This window comes from Dryobates pubescens, chromosome 21 (genome assembly GCF_014839835.1).
Source record: "Dryobates pubescens isolate bDryPub1 chromosome 21, bDryPub1.pri, whole genome shotgun sequence".
NCBI lineage: Eukaryota > Metazoa > Chordata > Aves > Piciformes > Picidae > Dryobates > Dryobates pubescens.
In genome coordinates, this window is record NC_071632.1 from 20,633,863 (window position 1) to 20,652,756 (window position 18,894).

General features: G+C 58.2%; 2 protein-coding genes across 2 annotated transcripts; both read right to left on the reverse strand.

The window, feature by feature from the left end:
* Positions 1 to 449: 449 nt before the first annotated feature.
* On the reverse strand, positions 450 to 6,680 carry LOC128898294 (kinesin-like protein KIF9). Its single transcript, XM_054171286.1, has 7 exons — positions 6,669 to 6,680; positions 6,353 to 6,471; positions 4,856 to 5,038; positions 3,988 to 4,196; positions 2,711 to 2,890; positions 1,091 to 1,206; positions 450 to 667 (listed from the first exon to the last, which is right to left on the reverse strand). The coding sequence occupies exons 1-7, from the start codon at positions 6,678 to 6,680 to the stop codon at positions 524 to 526; spliced, it is 963 nt and encodes a 320-aa protein (XP_054027261.1). The 3' UTR covers positions 450 to 523.
* A 58-nt stretch (positions 6,681 to 6,738) lies between these two features.
* On the reverse strand, positions 6,739 to 18,474 carry LOC104306780 (kinesin-like protein KIF9). Its single transcript, XM_009907782.2, has 13 exons — positions 18,379 to 18,474; positions 17,288 to 17,453; positions 16,908 to 17,014; positions 15,856 to 16,080; positions 14,980 to 15,063; positions 14,772 to 14,864; positions 13,748 to 13,895; positions 13,167 to 13,231; positions 11,576 to 11,653; positions 10,491 to 10,559; positions 9,709 to 9,813; positions 8,859 to 8,914; positions 6,739 to 6,904 (listed from the first exon to the last, which is right to left on the reverse strand). Exons 1-13 carry the CDS (start codon positions 18,472 to 18,474, stop codon positions 6,766 to 6,768), a joined length of 1,431 nt encoding a protein of 476 aa, XP_009906084.2. The 3' UTR covers positions 6,739 to 6,765.
* Positions 18,475 to 18,894: the final 420 nt, after the last annotated feature.

The window sequence follows — 18,894 nt, forward strand, 5'->3', positions numbered from 1 at the left end:
TTGGGAGCAGCGACCAACCCCAACCTGGCTCCAGCCTCCTTGCAGGGAGCTGCAGGGAGCCAGGAGGTCTCCCCTCAGCCTTTTTTCACTTCAGGCTCAACAAGTCCAGGTCCCCAGGATCCCAGCAGGCTCCCAAGAGGGTCCAAGAAGCTGTGGGAGATTCTCCTTCTGAGCACTGGGAGCCTGATCTGGAGATGCTTTCCTTAGTGGTCAGTGATGTAGCTGAGCAGCCCTGTCCCTCACAAACCCTTGATCTTTCTGAAGCCTGCTAAGCTGAGGGCCTTGCTGGGATCCTATGGTAAGCCCTTGCCAGGAGGGAACTAGAAGTGAGAAGCACTGAGCTTGGTTTTTAGCAGACCAGCACAGGGTGGAGCCTTTCCATCAAACAACATCTGCAAGAGCTCAGTTCCTCTACAGAACCAAACCAGTGCCCCTCAACAGCACACAGCCAGAATGGCAGAGTTCTGCCAGTGTCCTGCAGCCCACCCAGCACTGGGGTGCAGAATCCCTCTCCCAGGGTGCATCAGCAGAGCAGAGTGGCAGGGGGTCCAGCCAAGGTTACCTTCTGATCTGTCTTCCTCTTTGCCCTGTAGAAGGAGGCTGAAGCTGGCCAGGCTGGCAGCATGGTCTCCTGCAGCCTCTCAAACTTGTCCTGCTCATCTTCCTCCTGTCAGCAGAGAGAGAGCTCACTCCATGTGGGCAACACACAGCTGGAGGAGTGGAGGCCACAGAATCACACAACTGGTGTGGTTGAAGATGATCCAGTCCAACCCTTCTCTAGCTCCAGCAAGGCTGGGGCTAAACCATGGCCCTCAGCACCACACCTCTGCCTCTCTGAAACACCTCCAGGGATGGGCATTCAGCCATCTCTGGGCAGCCTGGGCCAGGCCTGGAGAAGCCTTTCAGGAAAGAAGTTTCTTCTAATGTCCAACCTAAACCTCCCCTGGGGCAACTCGAGGCCATGTCCTCTGGTCCTGGCCCTACCAGGCTGCAGCCTCCTTTCAGAGAGTTGCAGAGAGCCAGAAGGTCTCCCCTCAGCCTCTTCTTCTCCAGGCTGAACTTCCCCAACACCTCAGAGGAGACAGCTCACCAGACACATGACTCTGTTGATGGGAATCATTCCAGGTCTGATGTGGCCCCCAGGCTTCAGAGCTTCCTGCACATCCTTGGGGATCAGGAAGGACTCGCTGTACCAGATCTCAAACTCTGCAGAGCGAAGCAGGGAGCAATGAACAGGGTGGTGATGGTCCAGGGGCCATGGGGGCACTGCTGCTGCCTGACAGCCTGTGCATCAGCAGGGACCTTGGTGCTCCTAAACCCTCAGATGGGACCTCAGTGCTCTTAGCTCTGAGAAAGGAGCTCAGAAGTCATAGAATCATAAAAAGGTTTGGGTGGGAAGAGCTCTTTAGAGCCCAGCCAGGCCCAGCCCCTGCAGCCAGCAGGGAGAGCTGCAGCCAGAGCAGGCTGCTTACAGCCCCAGCCAGCCTGAGCTGCACTGGTGCCAGGCAGGGGGCAGCTCCCAGCTCTCTGGGCAGCCTGGCACAGGCTCTCACCACCCTCAGTGTCAAACACCTCTCCCTTCTCTCCATTCTGACCCTCCCTCTCTCAGCTCAAACCACCAGCCCTTGTCCTGTCCCAGCAGGATCCCTGCTCCAAACTCTGTCCCCAGCTCTCTGCTCAGCCCTTGAAGCACTGAAGGCCTCCAGAAGCTCTCCCTGCAGCCTTCTCCTCTCCATGCTGCCCAAGCCCAGCTCTCTCAGCCTGGCTCCCAGCAGAGGGCTTCCAGCCCTGCCAGCACTGCTGTGGCCTCCCCTGGCCCTGCTGCAGCAGGTCCCTGCCTGTGCTGAGGGCTCCAGAGCTGCCCCAGCACTGCAGGGGGGATCTCAGCAGGGCTGCTCTCCAGCCCTTCAGCCCCAGCCTGGCTGGGGGCCTGTGCAGGGCCTTGGCCTTGGCCTTACTGAAGCTCATGAGGTTCAGGCAGTCCCAGCTCTCGAGCTTGTCTCCATGCTCTGGAGTTTCAGACTTAAGGAAGTCAGCCCAAGGCCAGGACACTGTCAGGGGTGCAGGGCAGGCTCCTGCCTGTCCTGGCCGCCTGGGAGGCGGCAGGGCGGCCCTGGGGCTGTGAGAGGTGTGTGGCCAGGAGGTGGCGCTGCTCCTGCAGCCTCCGGCCGCCCAGCTGCGAGCTCTCCCTGCTGAGGGGGCAGCGGCCCGGGGGGCAGGTTTCAGTTCCAAATCTGAAGCAGAACAGCCGCTTTCCATCCCATAACAGCCAGCGAGAGCACGCAGCAGGTGTGAGAGGCACATCGCAGCGAGTGGGAGAGGCCACAGCCCCCGGGGAGGGACCCCAGGGATGGAGCTGCTCTGTGGTGGGAGCTGTGACAGACAGCCAGGGGTCAAGAGAGAGCTCTGCTCCTGCTGAACCTGACACAGCACCACTGACCTCTGAGCCTGCCTCCAGCCCTGGGGTGGCCTGCTCCCTCTGGGATGAGCCACCCTGGAATCCCAGCAGGGAGGGCTTGGGAGGGAGCTCTGCAGCTCCCCCAGCCCCAGCTGTTCTTCAGCCTCTTCCCTAAGTTCCTTGCCCTTCTCTGGCCACACTCCAGCACCTCAATGTCTGCCACATGTCTGTGAAGTTGTTCAGTGCTGAGCAGCTCTCCAGCCCCTCAGCTGTGCTGGAGGCCACTCAGGAGCTGTGCTGGAGAGGCAGTACCTGAGATGAGTCTGCTCCTGCACTGGTCCACCAGGTGCTGGCAGTACTGGATTTCTGCCTCCAGGTCCTTCAGCTCAGCATAAGCAGACCTGTACTCCTCCTTCAGCTCCCCTAGCTTTGTGATGAGTAAATACTCCTCCTCATCAATTATGGTCTGTCCTTCCTCATCAGCATACTCTCCTGGAGGGCAAGAGAGGGAAATGAAGGTTTCTCATGAGGATGGAGAAGGAGAAGGAACAGTCCTGGAAGCACACAGCAGCTACCCAGCTACAGTGAGGTTAACCACACAGCTGACTGCCTCAGCCCCACTCTCTGCAAACATGTTGTAGGGTGCTGTGGGGCAGCACTCACTGCTGAACTCCTGACCCTGCTGAGAGGCAGGGAATGGCAGAGGTTCAAGGGCTCTCTGCAGCTCCCCCAGCCCCTGCTCCAGCAGGGCACCCACAGCACAGTGCCCAGGGGGGGTTGGAAGCTCTCCACACCAGGAGACTCCACAACCTCTCTGGGCAGCCTGGGACAGGCCTCCAGCACCCTCACAACAAACAACTTCCTCCTCCTGCTCAGGTGGAACCTCCTGGGGTCCAGTTTGTGCCCTCTGCCCCTTGTGCTGTCCCTGGGCACCACTGAGCAGAGCCTGGCCCCAGCCTCTTGCCCCCCAGGCTCCCTTCAGCTCTTGCTGAGCATTGCTCAGCTGCCCTCTGGGGCTGCTCTTCTGCAGGCTCTCAGCCCCAGGGCTCTCAGCCTTTGCTGCTCCCAGAGCTGCTCCAGGCCCCTCAGCAGCTTCCCAGCCTGCCCTGCACTCTCTCCAGTACTTCCCTGGCTCTTATGAACTGGTCCCAGTCCTCCAGCTGTGGCCTCACCAGGGGAGAGTGGAGGCAGGGTAGAACCTCCCTCGACCTGCTGCCCACACTCTTCATGCTCCCCAGGACACCATTGGCCTTGACCACGAGGGCACACTGCTGGCTCATGGGCAGCTTGTTGCCCACCAGCACTCTCAGGTCTTTCTCCACAGAGCTGTTTTCCAGCTGTTTCCCCTTCCAGAGGTCCCTTCCCACCCCCAGCATGCTGGGACTCAGGGGTTCCTGCAGCGTGGGCTGCCTTTGCCAGGGGCAGCACTGCCCCTGCGTGCAGCTCAGCTCACAGGCATGAAGCAGGAGCCAAGGAGAGGACTCAGGTGACAAGACCCTGCCAGCAGCAGTGGCACCGTGGTGGTCTCACCACCAGAGCTGCCCTCTTCTGCCAGGTCCCTGCTGGCCAGTCCCCTCACAGCCCCTCACCCTCCAGGCCGCGCCGCCGCCGCCGCGCCGCCAGAGCCCGCTGGATGCCTTCCATCTCCCTCCTGGTGGAGCTGATCCTCTGCACCACAGCCCTGCTCCTCTTCCTCCTGGCCAGCAGGATGCTCCTGTTCTCCTTGAAGATCCTGCTGATCACACTCCCACCCTCCTGCTTGAACAGCTCAAATGCCTCTGGCCTGGCTGGAGGGGAGCTGTGGTGGAATCCAAGCACAGACAGACATGGGGAGGGTGAAGCAGCTCAGCACCAACCCATGGCCCTCAGCACCACAGCTCCGTAGCTCTGGAGGCCCTCCAGGGATGGGGACTGCACCACTGCCCTGGGCAGCCTGGGACAGGCCTTCACAACCCTCAAGGGCAAGAAATTGTTCCTCAGGTTCAACCTACATCTCCCCTGGGGCAACCTGAGGCTGTTTCCTCTGGTCCTGTCCCTTGTTCCTGGGGAGAAGAGGCCAACCCCTCCTGGCTCCAGCCCCCTTCCAGGTCATGCAGCTGTCTTCAAGGCAGAAGCCATCTCCTGGTGTTCTGCTAGGGTCTAGAGGCTTGCCAGTGAGGAGGCAGCTGCTCTACTTTGCACTTTCAGGGCCCTGCTCTCAAGATGCCTCCATTGGAGAAACTGATCTTGACAGTCACTGATGTTCCAAACCCACCTCATGTCCAACCTAAACTGCCCCTTGGGCAGCATGAGGCCATCTCCCCTGGCAGTGCTGGGCTAGCAGTTGTCTTGATGATCTCATGGAGTCTCTCAACCCAGCTGATTCCATGCCTGTGCTCTGGAGCAGGCAGGGGAGGGGAGCAGGAGGTGTAACCCCCCCTGGCCAACAGGACCAAGTCCCTTTGAGGGAAAGCTTACCTGGGCCTCTGGAGGTCCTCCCCAGCAGCTGCCCTGAGGAGCTCTGCATCAATCTCTGCTGCATCCTGGTCCTTTGCTCTCTCTTTCTCATCCAGATCCTTGGTGGAAGTTACCACCTGACCTCTTGTTGGTGAAATCCCATCCAGACCTTTGCCAGAGGGAGAGCTCCTGACCCCCTCCTTCCTGGCAGGGGTGAGGAAAGGTGAAGCAGAGTCATTCATTCCTTCCCAGCTGGAAACTGGAACCAAGTCCTCCTCCAGGTGCCAGCTCTGCTGATTTAAGCCTAAGAATCTGATGTGGCAGTGAAACAGATGCTGCAAGGAGCAAGTACCACCTGGTTCCCACTTCCTAGAGTAGAGGAACTTCCCTGGACCTGTTCCAGGCCAGGCTGGATGAGGCCTTGAGCAGCCTGGGCTGGAGGGAGGTGTCCCTGCCCATGGCTGGAACTGAATGAGCTTTAAGGTCCCTTCCAGCCCAGTCTCTGATTCCTTGTGTTCCACACCCACAGAGCACAGCCCAGGCTGAACCAGCTCTCATGGGAAGGATCTCAGGGGTCCCTGTGCCCCCTTGGCTGGACTGAGGCACACCTGCAGGCAGGATAATCCTCCTTAGGGGACCTGAATCCCCTGGATCTGATCTAACCCCACATTAAATCCTGCTCTTCTCCCTCAGCTCACCTCCACAACCAGCAGCCTCATCTGCAGTGGCACTTCAAAGGGCTCCAGAAAAGTGCTTGCCACAGGAGTCCCCTGGGGGATCCTAAAGCCTTGGAGGGTTCCCTCTGCTCTATCACAGAGACTTTGGGGAGAGGTCAGGGAAGAGCCAAGCAGAGCTGGTTTGGTCACCAAAGCAGCTTTAGAAGCTGCCAGCACAGAGACCTGGAGGTGCTCACTTCTGTTCCTCACTGTAAGAAATTCCTTCCTTCCACCTCATCTAAGTCAGAGACTCATGGAAGGGTTTGGGTGGGAAGGGACCTTCAGAGCTCATCCAGACCAGGCCCTTGCAGCCACAGCTGCAGCCAGAACAGGCTGCTCACAGCCCCAACCAGCCTGAGCTGCACTGGTGCCAGGCATGGGGCAGCTCCCAGCTCTCTGGGCAGCCTGGGACAGGGTCTAACCCCCTCCATAGTACAAAAGATCTCTCCCTTCTCCCCAGTCTGACCCTCCCTCTCTCAGCTCAAACCACCAGCCCTTGTCCTGTCCCAGCAGGATCCCTGCTCCAAACTCTGTCCCCAGCTCTGCTCAGCCCTTGAAGCACTGAAGGCCTCCAGAAGCTCTCCCTGCAGCCTTCTCCTCTCCATGCTGCCCAAGCCCAACTCTCTCAGCCTGGCTCCCAGCAGAGGGCTTCCAGCCCTGCCAGCACTGCTGTGGCCTCCCCTGGCCCTGCTCCAGCAGGTCCCTGCCTGTGCTGAGCCCTCCAGAGCTGCCCCAGCACTGACCAGAGAGGAGCAGCAGAAGAATCAGGGCAAGGGGAGAGCTGCCTGGCTGCTCAACTCACTTGGGCTCTTTGGGCCTCCTGGGCTTCTTCTTGCCATGCTGTCTGGATGCAGTGGCAGTCCCCAAAGCCTGATCATGCTCTTCATCCACCAAGCAGCCATCCCCATCAACCACCCTTGCCTGCAAGCAGGGAGAAACAACACACTAGGGCTGTACCTCTCTACCTCCAAGCCACACAGCAGCTCGTTCCCCCTGCTGTCCCCTCTGCTCTGCAAACCTCTTGAGAGAGAAAATGCTTCACACATGGCAATAGACTGAGCACAGAGCCCAGGGTGGAGGCCACAGCTGGGCTTCAGGCTTCCATGGCACACACTGACCTTGCTCTCCATGGGGCAAAGAGGTGAGCATTGGAGGCCTTCCTCATTTCAAGCTGGGTTCATGATTCCAAGCTGGGTTCATGATTCCAAGCTGGGTTCATGATTCCAAGCTGGATGCTGGCCAGGCCCAAGCTGCAGTCCTTACCTCCTGAAGAGCAGCCAGGGCAGCCAAGTCATTTCTGTCTACCAGGATGTACTTGCTTCGAAATCTGGCCTCCAGCTCATCCTCCTGGTGCCTAGGGCAGCAAACAGCCTCTCAGCCTGGTGTTCCAGCACCACTTCCCTGTTCAGACCTCTGACAGCTGCCAGAAGCAGGCTTCCAAGGAAAACCAGCTTCTGCCTGCAGCCTATTCCCAAACCACCTTGCTCATTCTGTCCTGCCCCACAGCCACTGTAACCTTCACCCACTCTCCTCTTCCTCTCTTTTCCTGTGGTGTCCCTTTAGGCCTCTCAGCTGTGGAAGCTTTTTGAAGGCTACTTTCAGCCCTTGAAGGCTGCAGATCAGACATGAGCTCTGTTCAGCTCCACCACCTTGCAACCTTGCACTTGGCCTCACTGAACCTCATGAGATCCTCCCTCAGCCACCTCTCCAGCCTGCCCAGGGCCCTCTGGATGCCATGCAGCCCTTCAGAGTTATCAAGCACACCATCACCTTGGTGCTGTCTGCAGACCTGTGGAGGGTGCCCCAACCCTGCTGTCAATACCACTGCTGAAGGTACTGAACAGCACTGGTCCCAGCACAGAGCCTTGAGGAGCATCCCTTGTCACCCACCTCCACCTGGACAGCAAGCTGTTGAGCACCACCCTCTGGATGCCATCACCAAGCAATTCCTTATCCACTGAGCAGTCCACCCACCAAATCCACCTCTCTCCAGGGTAGAGGGAAGGCTCTTTCTTTACAGTGAGGGTGGTGAGGCGCTCAGCAACTCCCTGGAGTTGTTCAAGGCCAGGTGGGATGAGGCCATGAGCAATGTGACCTAGTGGAAAGTGTCCCTGCCCATGGCAAGGGGTTTGGAACTGGATGATCTTCAAGATGCCTTCAGAACAAGAGGACACAGTCTCAAGCTGTGCCAGGGGAGGTTTAGGCTGGATGGTAGGAAGAAATTCTTCCCAGCAAGAGAGATTGGCCCTTGGGATGTGCTGCCCAGGGAGGTGGTGGAGTCCCCACCCCTGGAAGGGTTTAACACCAGCCTGGCTGAGGCCCTTGGTGCCATGGGTTAGTTGGTTAGATGGTGCTGGGGGATAGGTTGGCCTGGATGATCTCAGAGGTCTTTTCCAACCTGGCTAATTCTGTATCCAATCCAAACCATTCCATGGCTCTGTGAATCTGTGTTGGGAGGCTCTGTGCCCAAGGCTTTCACCTGGTGATTTGCAGAGTGAGTGGCTTCACTGTTTTGGTGCCTGCAGCCTGGTGGCACAGCACAGCTCTTTGTGGCTCCAGGGCAGGGAGAGTTTGTACCACTGGTATCTCCATGTCACTGCCTAGCCAGAGCTCTGCTGCAGAGGCTGGGGGGGCAGGGAGCAGGTGGCTTGCCCTGGTACTCTTCTTTGCTCCACCTCCTGACATGGAAGCTGCTTGGCATCAGTTTGAGGATTTTTTTCCCCAGGCTCTCATTCAGCTTCTCCCCTTTGGCCCCAAACCCAACTTCCATCATCCACTGAAAGCATTTCCAGCTGCCCAGTTCCCTGCTGTCTGCTATCCCACACCACACAGAGGAGGACATCTCACTGGAAACAGCCACAGGGACCTTTGATCCTGCCTCTTTGAACTGCTTTATGAACTCCCTCTGCTCCCCACACCACTCTGATGGCTTTCAGAAGCTGCTGTGGAGAGGCCACTTCCTATCTCACCCTACAGGGTTTGGTTTTCCTGGTACTGTGGAGATCAGCTCCCTGGGCAGGGATTCTGGACAGTTTATGCTCAGGGATGGTGCAAGGAGGTGAAGTTTAACATCAAGACCCCTGGAACATGATTGAGGAGCACTGAAGGGTAGAGGCACTATGCAAAGGGCCAGCAGCATTGGTCCAGGATTGTGCTGGCAGCTCCAGGGTATTGCCTGCACTTCCCAATGGCATCATGGTGAGTGTGGAAAAGCTTGGTGGCCTTTCTAGACCTTACTGTGAGAGGCATCAGCCTTGGCAATAGAAGCAGAGGATGGTTTGGCTTGGCATGGAGTGAAGATCTCTTACCTTAGGATCAGTTTGAACTGCTTAAACGCCTCCTGGACTTGCCTGACGTTCAGGACCTGAGGAAGAGAAGTGTGCAGTGAAGCCTCAGGTATCTACTGGCCTCATGCTGACCTTGTGCTGACCTTCTGCTGACCTCATCTGGTTTGCATAGAATCATAAAAAGGTTTGGCTGGATGAGTTTAAAGCTCAGCCAGGCCCAGCCCCTGCAGCCAGCAGGGACAGCTGCAGCCAGAGCAGGCTGCTCACAGCCCCAACCAGCCTGAGCTGCACTGGTGCCAGGCAGGGGGCAGCTCCCAGCTCTCTGGGCAGCCTGGCACAGGCTCTCACCACCCTCAGTGTCAAACACCTCTCCCTTCTCCCCAGTCTGACCCTCCCTCTCTCAGCTCAAACCACCAGCCCTTGTCCTGTCCCAGCAGGATCCCTGCTCCAAACTCTGTCCCCAGCTCTCTGCTCAGCCCTTGAAGCACTGAAGGCCACCAGGAGCTCTCCCTGCAGCCTTCTCCTCTGCAGGCTGCCCAAGCCCAGCTGTGGCAGACTGGACACAGTTTGGCAGCACACCTCACAGAGGCTGAGTGGAAAGGGCAAAACATTTCAGGAAGGTTCAAACAAATCAGTGCAGGTTTCAGGACTGAGGAGAAGTCTCCTCAAGCACCCAAAAAAACCCCAACCACAAATGGAATGAAAGGAAGGAGAGAGCCCTGAACAAGCCAGAGAAAAGAAGTGAAGTACAAAGCTGAAGAGCTGTGGGGGTTAAAGCCAGGCTCTGCCACAGGCAGCCTGGCTGCTTCTGTCTGGCTGTAACAAGGAGGGCAGTCAGCACCTCAGTCCTTCTCCACTACAGGCAACTTACATCGATTTCAGCAATGGCTCCTGCCAGGTATTGATGGACTTGAGACTTGATCTCTGCCCTCTGGCTGTCACTCAGGGGGTCATAGCTCACAAAAAAACGGTTTGCCTGGGACAGAAAGCAAATGAAAGCTGAGAGTCAGGGAGGGACAAAGCTGAGAGAGTGCTGGGCTGCTGAACACCTGCCCTGCCCTGGGGGGCAGCCTCCTGGCTCATTTCTCACTGGGATTCATCATCTCAGTCTGCAGGAGATGGGGCTTGGGGGTGGCTGACAGCAAGGAATTCCCCTTCAGGTCTCACCTGAGCAAGGGAAGGCTTCAAAAGCCTTATAGAAACATCTGCAGTGGCTGGGGGCTGAAGCTACCACAGGGATGGGGTCCTCATGGCTTTACTGCTGGAAGCAGTGGAGAAACTGTGGGCTGCCCAGTTCCAGAGAGGCAGGGAACTGCTGGGGAGAGCCCAGGGCAGGCTGGGGAGCTGCTGAGGGGCCTGGAGCAGCTCTGGGAGCAGCAAAGGCTGAGAGCCCTGGGGCTGAGAGCCTGCAGAAGAGCAGCCCCAGAGGGCAGCTGAGCAATGCTCAGCAAGAGCTAACCCCCCCTGGGCATTGTGCTGTGGGTGCCCTGCTGGAGCAGGGCTTGGGCTGGGGGAGCCCCAGAGCTCCCTTCCAACCCCTCCCTGCTGGAGTTCTCCAACACAAACACACTGGACACTGAGCTCACTGCAATCCAAAGCTCATGTCACAGCCTTAACTGGGCCCTGCCTAAGTCACCACAGCCTGCTCCTTACCAAGCAGTCCTGGATGGCCAGCTCCTGCTTCAGCAGGGTGATCTCCTTCTCCAAAGCCCTCACTGTCTCCTGGCAGGAGGACAAAAGGGAGAGTAAATGTTCCAAAGGTGCAGAATTGCTGGGGAGCAGCACTGCAGTGGCTGCTGGAGAGCAGCCTGGCTGTGCACCAGCTCCCCTGGGCTTTCCACCAGCAGTCTGGGGTCTGGAGAGCCTTTGGCTTCTGATCAGCTCCAGCAGGACAGCTTCTGGTGTGCCCTGTGTGTGCAGCCTGCAGAACAAGCCTCCAAAGAGCCACCTGGTTGTTGGTTTGGTGCTTCCCTGCTCTGGAGCCATCAAGCCCTGGACTAGGAGAGAGTGTCTGGACAGCAAAGCAGTCTGGAGGTTTCCACCCTGAGCCTTCCAGAGTGTTCCAAGGGGAGAGAGCCTGCTGGGGTGTGTTTGAATCTCCCCACCATGGAGCAGCTGCAGGGATTCACTGTTTGCAAGGTGCCTCCAGAGAGGGATGGGCACACAAATCTCCTTGGGATTCACTGAGCTGCTCTGAAAGGGGCTGAGAGCTGCTCCTGGAGAGGCAGAGGATGGGGAGCAAGAGGCCAGGCTCTGCTCAGTGGTGCCCAGGGACAGCACAAGGGGCAGAGGGCACAAACTGGAGCCCAGGAGGTTCCACCTGAGCAGGAGGAGGAAGTTGTTTGTGGTGAGGGTGCTGGAGGCCTGTCCCAGGCTGCCCAGAAAGGTTGTGGAGTCTCCTGGTGTGGAGAGCTTCCAAAGCCACCCACTGTGGAGCAGCCCCCAAGGGAGTATCTCTGATCAGGGCAATTCAAGACCTGCAGCTGAGGGCAGTGCCACAGGCCAGGGCAGATGTGAGCACCAGGGGGCCTGCACCCTCCTGCCCTTCCCAGGTGACCAAGGGAACCCCAGTGACAGAGGCTGGCTCTGAGTCCACTTTGTCAGCTGCCCAAATGCAGCAAGGGTCCCCTTGGGAAATCCTCCAACCAAAGAACTTCCTTTGGCTTTTTAAAGGCATTACCCAAAGTCTGACTGCCCCTGAGGCAAAGCTGCCCTCTCCCACTCCCTCCTCCACTTGCCTCTGGGTCCTGGATCTCATTGATGAGTGGCTCTGCTGTGATCTGCTTCATTCTGGCAGCAAAACGAAGGGAGGACAGCTGGAAAAGAGGAGCTGCAGTGACTGGAGGAGCTGCTGCTGAGGAGGTCCTGCCCAGAATCCAACCAAGCAGACCCCACCACACAGCAACACAAAAGCTGTTCAGCTGCAGGGAGCAGCATTCCTCATTCCAAGAGCTCCCAGCCCTCACTGGTTCCTGTGTGATGAGGCAGCTCCAGATGGTGTCTTTGTCCTCCCTGCTCTGCCTGTGGACAGCTCTCTGTGTGCCACAGCTGCCAGTGCTCAGCACAAGGTAACACAGCCTCAGCACTCCAAATCACAGCATCCCAGGGTGGAGGGGTGGCAAGGGACCTCTGGAGATCATCCAGCCCAAACCTCCTGCTGCAGCAGGGCACCCACAGTATCTTGCCCAGGATCACAATGTCCTGGTGGCTTTGGAGCAAGGCCCTGGAAATCATCCTCCTGAGGCAAAGTAGAGCAGCTGCCTCCTCACTGGCAAGCCTCTAGACCCTAGCAGAACACCAGGAGATGACTTCTGCCTTGAAGACAGCTGCATGACCTGGAAGGGGGCTGGAGCCAGGTGGGGCTTGGGCTCTGCTCCCAAGGAACAAGGGACAGAACAAGAGGAAACAGCCTCAAGTTGCCCCAGGGGAGGTTTGGGTTGGACATGAGGAACAATTTCTTCATGGAAAGGGTTGTGAAGGCCTGGCCCAGGCTGCCCAGGGCAGTGGTGCATTCCCCAGCCCTGGGGGGCCTTCAAAGCTATGGAGCTGTGGTGCTGAGGGCCATGGATGTTAGGAAGAAGTTGTTGCCCATGAGGGTGGTGAGAGCCTGTCACAGGCTGCCCAGGGAGGTGGTGGCAGCCTCCTGCCTGGAGGTGTTTGCAGCCAGGCTGGAGGTGGCTGTGAGCAACCTGCTGTAGTGTGAGGTGTCCCTGCCCATGGCAGGGGGTTGGAGCTGGCTGAGCTCCCTTCCAGCCCTGGCAGTTCTGTGAGTCCCTGGTTTAGTGGTGACCTGCAGTGCTGGGAAGAGATTTTTGTACCATGAGGGCAGTGAGAGCCTGTGCCAGGCTGCCCAGAGAGCTGGGAGCTGCCCCCTGCCTGGCACCAGTGCAGCTCAGGTTGGTTGGGGCTGTGAGCAGCCTGCTCTGGCTGCAGCTCTCCCTGCTGGCTGCAGGGGCTGGGCCTGGCTGAGCTTTAATGGTCCCTTCCTCCCCAGAGCAGCCCATGACCCTCTCATTCTGTGCTTGCAGCTGCTCATGCTCAGTTCCAGGCTCTGATGTTGCCCAGGCCACTCACTTGTTTGCATCACAGAACCACATAGTCAAAGACCTTGGAGGTCCCTGAGCCCAGCCACAAAGCAGACTGGTGAGAGCAATCTGCTCCACAAGCCTCTGAGGCAGGACTCAAGTCTTATCCAGTGCTGGGGATGAATGAAGCAGGATGTTCCTCTGGGAATCCTGCCACAACCCTCCAGAGACTCATCTTTAGACTGAGCTGGGGCCAGTTCCAGCAGCAGGAGGAGCAAGACTTGAAATCTGCAGCTCAACTTACAGTCTCCTGCACATGTGCAGCCTCCCCACAGATATTGGTCACCAGCACAGTATTGCAGTTTCCTCCTGGGGGAAAAAAAAGGCAAAGGAATAAACCAAGGGATGTAATTGGGAGCTGCTTTGGGTGTTTCCTCTCCTGGCAGGTGTTATGTTGTGTGCTGGCCCCCATCCCTGGAGCAGCTTCCAAGCCCTGGAGCTGTGGTGTTGAGGGCCAGGGGTTGGTGCTGCCCTGGCAGTGCTGGGCTCATGGTTGGACTCCAGGAGCTGAAAGACCTTTCCCAACCCAGCCCACTCTGTGTTCCTCTGAGTCTGTGATCCTGAGCTCTGTGAGTCCCTGCTGGCAGGGTCAGTGCCAGCTCTGTGTGGCATCTGCTGCTCCTGCTGGTTTGCTCCCTGGGGAGAACAGTGGATGGGCTCAGAGGGCCTTTCCAACCAAACCAGTTCCCTGGTGCCATGAAGAGCAGCCAGCCTCTGAACCGTGAGGAGCTGCGGGCGCTCCCCGGGGGTGGGCTCCGGAGCTGCGGCGCTCCTGGGGCTGCTCGCTGGGAGCTGTCCGGGGCTGGCCCCGCGGCCGGCCCTTACCCAGCGAGTCCTTGAGGACGTGGGTGAGCTTGCTCTGCCGGAACGGGACGTGCTCCCGCCGGGGGTCGGCCAGGGCCCTCACAATCTGCTCCAGGAACGACAGAGACTTGTTGATGTAGGTGGCTTCCTTCAGCGTTTGGCCTTCAGACTGGAACGACAGCCAAACCACACAGCTTCCACCGTGCCCACTGCTGGCCGTGCCCCCAGGCAGGGAGCACAGCACAGAGCACACAGCCCTGCCTGGCCAGGGGGAGTCCACCCAGGCCCAGTGACCTAGGGCCTGCTTCAGGTGGAGAACAAGCTTCTAGACTCCTCAGCTGTGCCAGCACCTCTGGCTCTCCTTCCCAGAGGGTAAATCCTGGACTGGACTTGGTGCAGAAGGGTTAATGGTTGGACCCCACCATCCTGAAGGTCCTTTCCAACCTAAATGTTGCTGTGGTTCCTCCCTGGCTCAATACAGTTTCCACTCCTGATGTCCCACAGGACCTGAGCAGCTTGCAGCTGTTCACCCTGGGTGCTCTAAAAGCTCCAACAGTTCGCCTGCTGTGGCCACAAAGGGAGGACTTACACTGCCCCTCCTGGAAGGCAGCTGAGAAGCAAGGGATCCCCTCAGACTGACAGATGGAGCCTGGCCCAGGGTGGAAGGGATGTGGAGGATGGGGGTGACACAAATGTGGGCTTAGAAACCACACACAGCAGCTGCACACAGCAGCTGCACACAGCTGAAGCACCCTCTGCTCTGCTCTGCTCTGCTCTGCTCTGCCCTGCCCTGCTCTGCCCTGCCCTGCTCTGCTCTGCCCTGCTCTGCCCTGCCCTGCCCTGCTCTGCCCTGCCCTGCTCTGCCCTGCCCTGCTCTGCCCTGCTCTGCTCTGCCCTGCCCTGCTCTGCTCCTGGGGCTCACATTCAGTCACAGCTCCTCCTGCTTCTCCCTGGCTGAGTTTTGGGTTGGGGACCCCCCCACACACTTCACCTCCCCCCTGGTGATTCCTGAAGCCTTCCAAGAAAGGATGCTGCTGTTGCTTACTCCTGTCTTGCTCAGCCTCTCTGAGCCTGCCAGATCAATCAGGTTGATTTTGGAGTGGATGCATTTGACCCCTGAGGACAGCCTGCAACGAGACTGGGGGAGAGAAGAACAGAAACTGTTGAGCAGACACCACTGAAACTGAGTGAAAAGCAGCCCTGGGCAGGTCCTCAGCCCCCTGAGGCTCAGGAGGAACTGCTGGAGCTCTCACCTCGAGGTAAATAGTGAAGATGCAATGAGATCTGGAGGAGTTCTTGTTCAGAGTGTGCTCTGCCATCACCCTTTTGGTCTCACCCTGCAAATGAAGTCAAAGAGGGTGAGGAAAAAACCCTCAGCTGTGGTAGAGTGAAGGGAAATTGGAGAGTCCCAGAGTGAGGTAGCAGCAGCTCCAAGCCCACTGCAGAGCCTGGCAGGGCTCACTGGGGGAGGGCAGGAGGCAGAGCAGGGCCTGGCTGTGTTCCATGAAAATCAGAATCTCTTCTGGTTGGGAAAGACCTTTAAGACCATCCAGCTCAACCACTCCCTAGCTGCACCAAGGCTGGGGCTGACCCATGGCCCTCAGCACCACACCTCTGCCCCTCTGAAACACCTCCAGGGCTGGGCATGCAGCCACCTCTGGGCAGCCTGTTCTGAACTTTGGGAAGTTTCTTCTAATATCCAAACTGAACCTCCCCTGTGGCAACCTGAGGCCATGTCCTCTTTTCCTGTCCCTTGTTCCTAGGGAGCAAAGCCCAAGCCCCACCTGGCTCCAGCCTTCTTCTAGGGAGCCACAGAGAGCCAGAAGGTCTCCCCCCAGCCTCCTCTTCTCCAGGCTCAGCACCCCCAGCTCCCTCAGCTGCTCCTCCCCAGCCCTGCTCTCCAGACCCTTCCCCAGCTTAGTTGCCCTTCTCTGTACCACTCCAGCTCCTCAATGTCCTTCTTGGAGTGAGGGACCCAAAACTGACCCCAGGATTCCCCCAGGGAGATGATCCCTGCCCTGGTGCTTGTGCTCTAGACCTGTCACCAGCTCCTGGAGCTCAACAGTGTGGCCACCCACCTCCTGCCTGGACACACATTCAGACGAGGTACAAAACTCTCTTTTCCTTGCCTCGAAGAGAAGACTGAGAGCATCTTCCTCACGGCTGACCGAATGGATGGACAAGCCCTTGACACGGACCCCCTGCGGGCAATCCACCACAGCCAGCGGCGCGGCGCTGCTCCCCCTGCTGCCCGCGCCGGCCAGCAGGTCGACCAAGGTCTCGTTGTAGATTTCCAGGTAGGATATCCTGACAGTGACACAGCCCTCGGGGGAAGGGGCAGTGGCTCTGAAGACCTGCACAAAGACAAAGAGCTTGTCAGTGGTGCCAAGAGTTCAGGAACAGAGCTCTTGCCTGCTCCTGGCTTTCCAGAGAAGAAATTTCTACCTCTCTGGGCAGCTCTAAGTGCATTTTGTGTGGGGGGCTGATTCTCTGGGTGCCTGACAGAGCTCAGTCAGCTTCAAAGTGATACCACAGCATGTGCCAGCTTTGCAAGCCACACCTTTGGAGGCCTGCTGGCATTTGGGAAACACCAAAAGTCACTTAGGCAAGTCAGGAGCATGGAACAGGAACAAGATCTGCACAAACTGGAGCCCAGGAGGTTCCACCTGAGCAGGAGGAGAAAGTTGTCTGTTGTGAGGCAGCTGGAGGCCTGTCCTCTTCCTTCTCTCCAGTCTGACCCTCCCTCTCTCAGCTCAAACCACCACCCCATGTCCTGTCCCAGCAGGATCCCTGCTCCAAACTCTGTCCCCAGCTCTCTGCTCAGCCCTTGAAGCACTGAAGGCCTCCAGAAGCTCTCCCTGCAGCCTTCTCCTCTCCATGCTGCCCAAGCCCAACTCTCTCAGCCTGGCTCCCAGCAGAGGGCTTCCAGCCCTGCCAGCACTGCTGTGGCCTCCCCTGGCCCTGCTCCAGCAGGTCCCTGCCTGTACTGAGGGCTCCAGAGCTGCCCCAGCGCTGCAGGGAGGTCTCAGCAGAGCACAGCAGAGGGGCAGAATCCCCTCCCTGCCCCTGCTGCCCACCCTGCTGGGGATGAGCCCAGCACAGGCTGGGGCTGGGCAGGCAGTGCTGGGTGCTGGCTCATCTCCAGGTTCTCACCCCCCAGCCACCCCCCTGCCCCCAGGACCTGCTGCAGAGCTCGGGGGATGATGCCTCTGTGCTTGTACTCTGCAGTGGCTCCTGTCATGGTGTAGGTTTTGCCAGCCCCAGTCTGCCCATAGCACATGATGGTGCCTGGAAAAGATTGCAAAAGCAGGAGGTGAAGGCCAGAGAGAACCTCTGCAGGTCTCAGAGGGGACAGCAAGAGGATCCCTTCCCTAGACAAAATTCCTGGAATCACAGCATGGGTTTGGGCTGGAAGGGATCTGAGAGTTCATCCAGTTCCAGCTCCCCTGCCAGGGGCAGGGACACCTCCCACCAGCCCAGCTTGCTCAAGGCCTCATCCAGCCTGGCCTTGAACAGCTCCAGCCAGCCTCCCATGCCTCAACATAAGCCAGCAACACATACCATGGTAACCCAGCAAAGCTTCAGACACCAGGTGTTTGGCCACAGCCTCGTAAGTCAGCTCCTGGGAGGTGTTGTGGAGGACACCATCCAGGCAGAAGGACCAATCAGTCTGAGTGTTGTCCACAGGCCCCTTCTTGGCATCTCTTTTGATGCAGATATCTACAGTCTGGAAGCCAGAAAGAGAAGCAGATCACTTCAGTAGCCACCAAGGCCTTCAGCTGAAACAAATACCCACTAAAAACCTGGAGGTGAGTGAAAATGGAGCCCAAGCAATGGAATTTACTGCCCCTGCTGGCTTTTCCTGGTACCAGAGATCCCAAAAGAGGGGAATGTGGCCAAGCTGTCAGTGCTGGGTCCCACTTTGTGTCCCAGGGGAATTACTAATTAAGCAACAGAGAGTAAAGGAAGGAAGAGAAGGGGGAATAGAAATACTGCTCCACAGGGAGACCTTTTAGAGTCATTAAATGGTTTGGGTTGGGAGAGACCTTTGAGATCATTGAGTCCAACTGTTAACACAGCACTGCCAGGGCACCACTAAACCATGGCCCTCAGCACCACATTTCCATGGCCTGGAAACCCCTCTAGGGATGGGGACTCCACCACTGCTTCACCCAGCCAGCCAGCCTAGGCCAGATCCCTCTGCAGACCACTCTGCCCCTCCAGCAGAGCAACACTCCCACCCAGCTTGGTGTCACCTGCAAAGTGACTTAGTAGAACCTCAGTCCCCTTGTCCAGATCCTGGATAAAGAGAGGAAAGGGAACTGGCCCCGGTGCTGATCCCTGAGAGCTCCACTTTGGAACACTTCCTGGGGTGGAACTGTGCTTTCCCCTGGGAATTCCTCAGGGGTCAGTCAGTCCCAGGCTTTCTGAGGTTTCCCCTCTGCTGTCTGTGCCACAGAGACTCTCATTCAGTCTCTGAGCCAAAGCCACAAGTTTGTGGCAGCGCAGAGAACAGCACAGAGCAACACGTGGATCCACAGGCACCAAAAAGTGATGTGTGGCCTTCAGGAAGAGGAGAAGCCTCCATTTCTGTGGGGAGAACATTCACCCAGTTCCCAGCCTTCCACACTGGCCGTGTCTTCTCCCTCTACCTTGTTATCTGGCCCAAACTTGATCATATCTTGAGCAAATGCAGCTGCTGGCTTGACTCGCACGAAGGCACGGATCCTCTTCTCTTCTGCATCCATCCTAGCCAGAGAGGGAGGAAAAGGAGCACTCAGGCACCCAAAATGCAAGGGGATGGCTTTTGCCAGGAGGCAGCAAGTCCCTGAGCAGTCAGTTTAAAGGCAAAGCGCTGGCAGACGCTCAGCTTTGGGCCTTTATGGAGGAGAGCTGCGGGCGAGCGCTGGATGGAAACCCTGTGCAGCGCGGTGCTGCTTGCCCGGCCGAGCACGCGGGAAGAGAAGGGCCTGGCTGCTCCTCGTCTCCGCTGGCGCCCCAGCCACGGCAGCGCAGGCCGGCAGGAGGTTTTCCCCCTCCTCAGCAAGGTAACCGCAGGCACAGGAGAGAGGCAAAGGAGGAGGCACAGCCCCGCCGGGCCAGGGGGTGACGACGAGGCCCTGAGGCGACTCCCGAGGGCGGTGCCCGTGCCTCACCTGCCTGCGCCT